This window comes from Triturus cristatus, chromosome 6 (genome assembly GCF_964204655.1).
Source record: "Triturus cristatus chromosome 6, aTriCri1.1, whole genome shotgun sequence".
In the NCBI taxonomy this organism is placed as follows: Eukaryota; Metazoa; Chordata; class Amphibia; order Caudata; family Salamandridae; genus Triturus; species Triturus cristatus.
In genome coordinates, this window is record NC_140589.1 from 1,794,451,210 (window position 1) to 1,794,461,492 (window position 10,283).

General features: G+C 40.6%; 1 protein-coding gene across 1 annotated transcript in view; it reads right to left on the reverse strand.

Moving 5' to 3' along the window:
- The window catches only part of LOC146822019 (cysteine-rich secretory protein 3-like), a 91,469-nt gene extending 82,054 nt beyond the window's left edge, over nt 1-9,415 (reverse strand). The window contains exons 1-2 of the mRNA XM_085613119.1: nt 9,337-9,415; nt 946-1,007 (exon numbers count right to left, since the gene is read on the reverse strand). Of these exons, the coding sequence (XP_085469245.1) occupies nt 946-1,005 (60 nt within the window). The 5' untranslated portion in view covers nt 1,006-1,007; nt 9,337-9,415. The remainder of the gene's footprint in view (nt 1-945; nt 1,008-9,336) is intronic.
- Between the last annotated feature and the right edge of the window lie 868 nt (nt 9,416-10,283).

The following is a 10,283-nucleotide window of genomic DNA, read 5'->3' on the forward strand; positions in this document are numbered from 1 at the left end:
GTTCTGGTGTATACAAAAGCAGTCAAGATGGAAACTTCATGGCGCTGCATACGCTCAGAAGGTGCCTGTGCCATTGCTCTGGTTGAAATTATGGGGTCAGCAGCATGTACTATGAAATGCCGATTTTCTTGTACTCTAACTTGTGGATTTTCTGAGTAAATGTATTCACCAAAGGCAGTGCATACATTTCAGTTAACTGGCATCCGCATGGGACACAGGAGATATTTGTGATAAGGTGCTTGACCCTCCAGTATGAATCAAAGCATTGGCATGTGTTTAACAATAAAACAGTGTCAAACTAAGAACAGGTGTCTTTGGTGTAGCTCTATATTGAAGGACATTGATTCTGAAGGCATCAATAAGCACAATGATGTTTGTTTTCCACAATCCTGATATCTGAGTTTCAGAAAGTAAAACTCTATGATAATGATAGTGCCCCTTGACTTAGATTGAGGGTTTGCTCTGAGTTCAGCTGTGAACAACTATCCTGAAACATGAAGTGAACAGCGAACTAAAGCCATATGAGGTGACCACGACTTACAATTTGGAAAGGAAGTAGGGCATGGAGGTCCAGGCACCTTGTGGATGGTCACAATCGCATTCTAAGTGATTTGCAATGGCCAAAGTAGATCATTGGAGCAGCATCCATCACAGAAAGATGCTTAGAAAAAGGCCTGCACTGATACTGTTTTGAGAACAGATAGTACCAAAGATTACAAATACAGTGAATGTCAGTGCTTTTCAGTTGTTCCTAAAAAGCTAAAACAATCCTTTGGGGTTGTTTTATCTGAAATACCAGGTCTGAAAACTAGAAACACCAGATATATCCCTAAACAACGCAGAACTCTGCTTAGTTGTAGCTTTGTGATTAGTTCAGTGAGTTTATGTGCTCTGAAGTGTTTCCTTTTCTTTGATCACACCTTAAATAATATTTATTTTTCTTACCTGTGCAGTAGAGCAATGCAGTCCCAAAGCCAGAATCACTGCTAGCAGTAGCATATTCATTTCTGAAAAGGAGATCAACAGTTTGTTTACTATTTGAAAATCATCAAGTTACATTTTTTTATGTTTCTTCTGTTGGGCCATTAATGTGCATGGTTTCACCATTCTTTGAACTGGAATAACTAGCAACACCATAGACCTCCCCAAGGTGCAAACTCCTGACTGTGACATAAAACACATCCTAGTTGTGGCCATATAAACACACTATTTAAGTGAGCATGGGTGCTCCTGAGAATGCCCATAGGAAATTGTGGTTCAAATGCCAGACCCTGACAGTGTGATGGAGCTCTTCCCTACATTCCGGCTGTGTATTGTGTCCGGGAGAACCAAGCAAGAGTGTATGTAAATTGATCAGTTGGAATATCGCAGGGGCAAGATCTAAGAGGGGAGATGTAGACTGGATCGATTTTATCAGTGCACATGACATCATACCGTGCCAGGAAACTTGGGACACCTCCTCTAATTTCTGGGTAGATGGCTTTACTACCTTTGCTATCCCGGCTGTCCCTAGTAAGTCTGGTAGGGCTAAGGGTGGCCTTATGTCCCTTTTTTCCTTGAATCTGAAAGGTATACTTAGGCAGGTTCAAAGTGGTTCATTAAACCTTTTAATTGTAGAATGGGCCGTTTCACCGGACTACAATTTTTTTATAATCAATTTTTATAATTCTTGGGATAGAGATACGGAAACAGGCCATTTAGATTGCCTGGAGATTTTCCTCTCTACATTTAGTCAAAATAATTACCCGAATCATGACCTGGTTTTATTAGGTGATTTTAACGTCCATCCATGTAGCGATCTGTGTATGGTAAGAGAGCAGGAGGACATGATGGCCTTTCAGATATCCCACTTCGAGCACTCCAAGGGGGGAGAAGCCCTTGAGGAGTTGCTCGCTAATCATAACTTGTATGAACCCGATAGGGTGAAAGAACTGTCACCTATAAAGGATCAATCCCTGGTACTATACTTGATTACATTTATTTGAGCGTAGGCTTTTTACCCAGAGTGGTGTCTTATGGGGCAATAGTATCAACCCATGGTAACCACAACCCTGTTTTGCTTGTGGTAATATGGGATGAATGGCTGGGCGCCGAGTCTCGTCCTTGCAATCCGGGACCAGCCCTATGCCCTATAGACCAAGGGAGAAGGCTTAGATGGGCGAATGTGATGCCTGGAAATTTCATGCAGGATTTAATGCCTAAAATACAGGGGCTTATTGGGATATGTCAGAAGGAGGGTGCCCCAGCACATGAAGTTATGGGGGCGTTTGAAAGTGTCCGTTGCTCTAACAGTTAAATGCAACCGAGGGGTGGAAAAACAGCATAGGTGGTTTGATGCTAAGTGCTCCAAAGCCCATAAGGCATTAATGACGGCTCTGAAAATAAACCCGAGAGTTAGGACCGAGATCGCTAAGGCAAGAATGGAATATAAGGCCACTATTATGGGGAGAAAGTCAGCCATAAAACAGATGGCGTGGGAGAAATTAATATCAAGCGAGGTTTTGCACAATAGCTCTCAGTTTTGGGCCACTGTGAATCAATCCTTTTTCTCCAATGTAGATAATAAAGCAATGGATTGTGTTATCCCGGATGAAAAATGGCTTAACCATTTTAGTAAAGTTTATGGCGCAATTGACCTGGGCTCCTTTAACAATGGGTGGGAGCTCTCAGAGTGTGCCCCGTTAGTTTTTACTCCAGCTGAGGTGGAGAGGGCAATTGTGGAGACATCCAAAAATAAAGCCCCTGGGCCGGATGGGGTCCCGGGTGACTTTTATATGCATTTGCCAAAACTCTGGGCAGGGGTTTTGAGCCATGTTTTCACAGTTGCTAACAGTAACATCTTTCCTAGCAGTTGGGCCACATCAGTCATTGTGCCAATTTTTAAGAAGGGCCAGCGCGATGACCCGGGGTGCTATAGGCCTATTTCCCTCCTAGACTCTGCCATTAAGATCTTAGGCAGAGTCTTACTCTATCAACTTAGAGAAAACATCGAGAGGAGGGGAGGTCTCTCAAATATGCAATATGGCTTCAGGGAAAAGAGGGGCACTGTGGACCAGTGCTTAAACCTTCACATGTTAATATCGAAATACACAGTTGCCAAGGAGGGGTCCTTGTTCCTGGCGTTCATGGACCTCTCCTCGGCTTTCGACTTAGTGAATAGGTCGAAATTGTGGGCTGCCTTATTAGAACTAGGGGTTGAAAAGCCACTTGTGAATTTTATGGCATCACTCCACCAGGAACTCTTTGCAAAAGTAAGGGTTACAAAAGAGGGAAGATGCACCAGCCATTTCAAATCGGATAGAGGGGTGCGGCAGGGCTGCATCTTGGCCCCCCTCCTTTTTACCGTCTATATAAACGGCCTTGGCAAACATCTCGAGGCCATTGAGGGGGGACGTGCCGCGTGTAGGAGAGATAAGAATACCTGCTCTCCTATACGCGGACGATGCAGTCCTGTTAGCACGTACCGGGGTGGCCCTCCAGCGTTTGTTGGACTCTTTTGGGGCATTCATGGACCAGTTAGATCTGAAAATTAATGCCAATAAGTCCCATACCATGGTGGCGACTCGCCACAGTGAGAAGGGCAAAAACATTTCCTTTTTTGTAAGGGCGAGGCAGTGTCCAGGGTTGCATCTTTTCCCTATCTGGGGGTAACATTCGATGAGAGGGGTACCTGGGGATCCCAGATTAAGGTAAAGAATCTCTCAATGGCGAGAGCTACATCGGCCCTTCTGGGGTTTACAAACAGGCTCTTTTAAAAATATATAATGCTAAGTGCATCTCCATAGCCATATATGGTTCATCACTATGGGGGTATGTTACTCAGGAAACTCTACAACGAGTGGAAAATAAGTTTTTAAGACATCTTCTTTCTGTTCCCCAGTCTACTCCTACCTTCTCGATTCATAGGGAGGTGGGTTTAGACTACGTAACAGATAATCTTGGTCTGGCACCCCTAATATGTTGGTTGAAGAGATGGCTAAACCACGAACTATCTCTTAACCACGCTATCCTGCAGGATGCCATGTCCCTGGATCACATGAATAAAATCCCGTGGTTGGAGTATGTGAGAATTACTTTTGCCAAATTAGGTCGCCCCAATCTATTCAATTTGCCGTCTTCTCTCAGGAAAGAGGATATTAATTGGATTATAAAACACTTTATGGATAAGGCGAGATTGGCTCGCAAGGAACATGAACTGACAAAAACAACAGTCAGATCACACTATATGTTGTTATCTTCTCCGTCCTTGGAGCCTTATCTCACTCTCGTAACAAAGCCCTTCAATAGACATCTGTTAATTAAATTTAGATTCAATTTAATCCCCTATATCCTAGGCTGTTATCAGACGTGGAGCAAACCGGAAAGGGGTCCGCCATGTAAATGTGACGATTTTTCCACTCAGGACACTATGCACTTTATGATGTTTTGTAGTTGAACAAGTACCTGTAACCTATTTTAAAAGAAGCTGGGTTTGTTCAAGTTAGGCCAGCGCTAGTTTTTCTGCAGTTTCTTGGTAGTACTCGCACTATATTTTCTGTGGCTAGTTTTTTGGTAGCAGCGCAGAGAATTAAAAAAAATAGGGTTTTGCCCGCTATCGAGGTGGCATGAACTGGGAAAACTGGGAAGTGCGACCATATAATTTTTGCCTTGCCTTGCACTCTGCACTCGTATCTCTGTATATTTTTGTATATGATGATTGTGTCTTGACCTGTTAAATCATGAGCTATTTATTTTTAAAATGTATATATTGTTGTTGTATGGCTTTTATGATTTTAAAAATCGAATAAAGTGTATTTTGACTTGACTTGACTTGAGTGGGTTTATTCGTTGACTGCATTCAAACTGGTGAGGTCCTTCTTGCCCCTTGAGTGACTGTTATATTGCCATGCAGATCAAGGTGAAACACCTAGGGGCATTACAATCTGAATCTGTGCTGGAGGCTCTAAGCCTGCTTATTTAAGGGCCAGTGTTTCCAACTAATAAAACGAATTTTGCAACTCTTTCAGAATTGCAAATAGTATCAACGAGACATCTACCTCATATTTGAGAGTCACTTAGGCCCCAGATATCTTTCCTGTCTGAAGTAATTGTTTTATTGAAAGCAACTCATGTTCCTTGAAAGAGCAAAGGATAATTTTCAGACAAAACAATGTGTTTCCAGACAGAGAATGTGAAGTTAGGGACAGAGGTATGCTGTCCCTTGCAAAACAACAGTTCTGCATTTGCAGCCATTCAGAGAGGACACAAGATGCATCTTGTCGATTACATTTTCACAAGGCTTAAGGTTTTGCAAACGTCTACCCATATACACTTTGGTGCTCCTGATTACTATATCAGCAGCATCGCAAAACACAGCCCTGTTTGCAATTTAAATCTTCTGGTTTATAAACAGAGTTTCATATATCAGAGCGACAGTATCCTTAGGGCTCAGTGGCAGGAGGTGAAATCTTAAGTTTCCCCTCACAGACCCATTCTAAAGCCACTGGTAGGGAGACAAATTATGTCCAACCCAAAATAATTTTCTCTTTTCTGGATAAATGTCACATGGTGAGGTTTGTGCCCGAGGAAGTGCATGTTTTGCATGAAGCTTACCATCATGTAAAACAGGAAACTCCCTTCAGTGAGTGAACCCCCATAGGATCCCCAGCGGTGAGCAGTGTTACAGCAAATGCAAAGATACTTTTGTAACGTCAAAGTGTAAAGTTCAAATGACAGTCCTGCAATACTTCTGTTGTGATGCCACATTCTGGGTACTAGACAGTATGTAATAGGGCCCACAATGTCATGTGTTGTAAGAGACTTTCAGGAACTTTTACAACTTATTTCAGGCTTGCATTTCTCTTACTACATGAGCAAAGTATTTATAGAACTCTTTGCTGTCACTGAGCCATGCAATACCAGGTCTCGAATTATGGGCACTTTAAAAAGGACTAGGTTTCCAATCCACTAAGCAGCCCATTTTACCTATATTTTATCTGGGAGAATCCAGTTTACCTTGAAAGTGTAGGATGCACATAAATATTTACATTTATGTTCATTCTCAAACCCCAAACGGACTCCTTTCCATCTCAGTAATGGTTAAAGAGTTACTCCTCTTATCACACAAAGTACGCCGGGCTATGCGTGAAAAAGTGAAGAAGAAGATAGAGGTAGTGTATTGTTTATGGAAAAGATGGAAGGAGAAATTTCCTTCAGCACAGGAACCCTCACACACCGTTGGGTGACATTCTTCATCATATGGATTCCCTCCTCACAGCGTGGTGTGGGCTACGGCTCCCCGAGGGTAGGAGCTGAGGTGTTTTCTCAAAGTTGAGCATATAAAAGTATAGGTGAACGAGGGGCAGAGTGCAAAGAAAAATTAGTGAGTGATTTAAAAGTGCCTCTCTGGATCAACAGAATTTTATTGGGTGGTCACAAGGACACGATAAAAAGGAAGAGTGCTAGGGATTAAACCGATAAATCCCTAGATCACATAAACATTACACTACCTCTATTTTCTTCTTCTCTTTTTCACGTATAGCCGGGAGTACTTTGTGTGATAAGAATTGTTCTTTTTGAGGGATTAGTACCCTCTGGCTTCCTCAGATCCCCTCTAATCCTAAGTGTGTTTATGATCAAACATTTACTCCAGAAAAGGTTTGACATGATTCCCCTTCCAGGAAGGTATGGAGCACAGATTACATCCAAATTTAGTGGAAGTGACGGGAAAGAGCGTTCTCCAAAGGGGAACTTTTTCCCTGCAGAGGACATGTGTGAGTTGTCCCACATGGCTGCATTCACTATTTGCATACTCCACTTCAATGGAGAATTCTACATAGGGGTAGCAGTCACTTGACATTCCTGGAATACACCTAGAAACATGCACATGGATCAGCTTTTGAGGACTACTTCTGTGAATATTTATAAAAAGGTAAAACATTGAAAAATACACTCAAACAAAGACCTGACTCTCCGTCCATACTTTTCTATCTTTGCCTGTGAATAGGGCCCTATGCGTGCCCTTGGACTAATTATGCACTTGTTTCAAATCACCCCCTAGGGTATAAATCACAATATTTCATAAACAAGTTAGCACCCTCTCGAAAATGTTTCCCAAAAGTTATTTTCATACATTGCTGTAAAATTCACAATTCTTTTTAGTTTAGATAGTATCACTGAAGTATCTATAAAAGCTTAAGGACTTCAGTGCCTTTCATGGATTTGCCTTGAGTTCTGCTCCTGTTATAAAATGTTGTTTTTCAAAAGTCTCTTTATTATTGTTGTTATTATTATAATTAGTAAAAGTAGCAGTAGTAGTAATAGCATTAGGATCAATATTATTAGCATTATAGACATTGGAATTACTTTTACTATTATTGTTATTATTTATATTTTATGTATGACTTGGTTCTATGTGGTCTGTAATCACTTTACAGATCTCATTAAATACTGCTACACTTCAAGCCACAAGTAGGACATTTCTTAAAGTTCCAGTGACAAGCAACCATTTACCACTGTCTGAGTTGGTAAAATACCACTGTTCCAGGTCTCCAGCTATTAAAGATACCAATCATACCAAAACGGTGGCAGAAACATTTCTTAAATAATACTGCTGTGCCTGCTTCACTTTCACTATTTGACATCCCTTTTGGTAAGGCAATGCTTGGTGTAAGCACCTTTTACCACTGTATTATGGAAGCAGATTTCCAGAGGTGACTGTGTGTGATAAGAATGTGGGTGCATATTTGTTGTGTGGTATTTTGGTGTGGTGGTTATGTGTAGTGTAGGTTTTTGTACTTTACCACCGTCCAAATTGGTAAAATAGCTCTGTTCGAGCTCCTAAAATATTTAAGACATCAGAAACCCTCAAACTGTTGGGGAGACTATGTCTTACATTAGCACTTTGAGTGCTCACTCTGAGGACTACAGTCCTTGATAAATTAACGCTTGGCTGTGCTAATGTTATGCCATCAATTGTTTTCTTTCACGGAGAAAAGGACTTTGTGAAGCGTACAACTACATTTGTAAATAGATGATTCTTTGAACAAATGCTCCTGCATTTGGCTGCTGCATTTGGCTAATGTGGTACATTCGACCTAAGCTTTGCAGGAAATATCTAGCTTCTCTAAGTGACTAAGTTAAGCATTACATATACGTATCCCTTGAAACGTAATAACCTATAGGTTCTTACATTTATGCTTAAGTGTTGATTTATGTTTTTGAATTAGATAGAGTGCAACCATCCAGAACATGTCTATGGGCCTGATTTTGATCCTGGGGGATGGGTTACTCTGTCACAACCGTGACGGATATCCCATCAGACAAAATAAAAATACCACAGGATATAATGGGATTTATATTTCGGAGGACGGGATATCCGTCACCGTTGTGACGAAGTAACCCGCACGCCAAGATCTAAATCAGGCCCTACGTTCATGGAACTGATTTATTTAATCATGAGAGTGTTGATAAAAGCTTACATTGAGTAATAATTGCATGTACTGTATGTCCCCAGGCTCAAACATGGGAAATGGAGTAAAAAAGTATGTGCACCAAATGATGCGTTAATTAAAGGCAATTTAAAAAATAAAGAGCAATTAAACTGCCTCATTTTAAATGATGGATGGAATGCTTGAATTAATTTGTTACTTTGGGCAATATGCCAATCCATCATTTTTCTGCACACCATGCCACCTCAGTTTGGACTTGGTAATATGCAAATCAGTATTGACTCTGCTCCAGTGGGAACAGTCAAGCCTGAAAAGCCAGGGCACTCCTTCTTGAAATGGAACACAAGCAGCCCAGGACCGGTTTTGCTCTGATTAGGAATCATTATCTAGGTATAGCTTGGTTCCAGTTATACAGTGTGCACAGGAACCACGTCTGAGTATAGCCGTCCCACTTAGATTAACAAACTAAATAATACAAATAAGTGATGAAATTCTTGAATTAATCTTAGCGACTATTGATCACTGGTACTAATTGGGTTGCTTGTGTTGCATTTCAGGGAGGACCTGACAGGCAGGACCTGGCAAAGGGTGTGCAAAATAACGATGGACTGGGATACGGCTGAGTAATTACCAGGGGCTGAGATTAATTCAAGCATTCTATTCATCACTTTTATGTATACTTCATATTAAATCTGAGTATTGTTAAAAGTTTTAACACAATCTAAGAAATTTCCTATTTGGGCTATACATCTTTTATTTAAAAAAACATTGAGACCATCCACTTTCTCAAATGTTCTGAGTACTGAGCAGCATTAAACAAATTCTACCAAAAATCCAATAAATATATAATCCTCAACAATCCACACACCAGTATTTCACAAATAACGTTTTACACGTTACTACTCACCGTTTGAAAGCCGGGTTAGTGGTGAGATGTCTTGTTCCTTCAGAAAGATTCTGTTCTGATGGTTTGGTGCTGTTGGGTTACTGAAGGTTATATAGTTACCATAGATCCTGTTTGGCAATTTCCTGATTGTGCAAAGAAACCTTTAAAACTTGCCCCAGGGATAGATCACAGGATGCCATGGAAAATATTCATGAAATCCAGTTCTTAGAAGGAGTGTTGTTTTTGCATGAATTATGTTAACAGACTGGAGGGCTCTCAAAACAATATTTTGTCACCATTCTGAGAGCACCTGTTCATTCCTAAAGGATGTGTTAGCTAAGGTTGGATTCAGATATTTCCATCTCAGTGATTCTAAAAGAATACGTAGGAACAAGGTTTCCAGCTTTTCAATCAAAATAGAAGTTTCCTGTTGGAGCATTTATTCCGCTTACACTTAAAATAATATTTTTCGGTAATTTTGGAGTAACTTCTCATTGCAACCAGGTGGTGTTAAATTTGCTTGATATCTTATCTGCAAAATGAATTTGTGTCATCGAATACAGTGGTTCTTAACATTTTGACTTCAGAGGACCCCCACGTAATCAATACTGATACTCAGGCACCCCACTGTATCATTATAGGAATCCGGGAAACCCCACTAAGTTATTACTGGAAGCCAGGGACTCCAGTCTATGCATTTTCTCTGATTTGAACCACAGAACAACGCACAAAAAATACAGAAATAAGCTTTTGTCACACAACATATTAATTATAATGCTATGATGGAATGTTTCTTAAATTCAATTAAAGCCACTCATTGTCCCCACTATATTCTGTTTGATATACTCGCACTGCTCCAAAAAATCAATCCTTCATTTTAAAATTCTTTCACCTTACAGAACATTTAAAAAATGTATTTTTAACATTTTGCTTCTTTCTTTATATGCACTTTATCAATCTCTTAACCC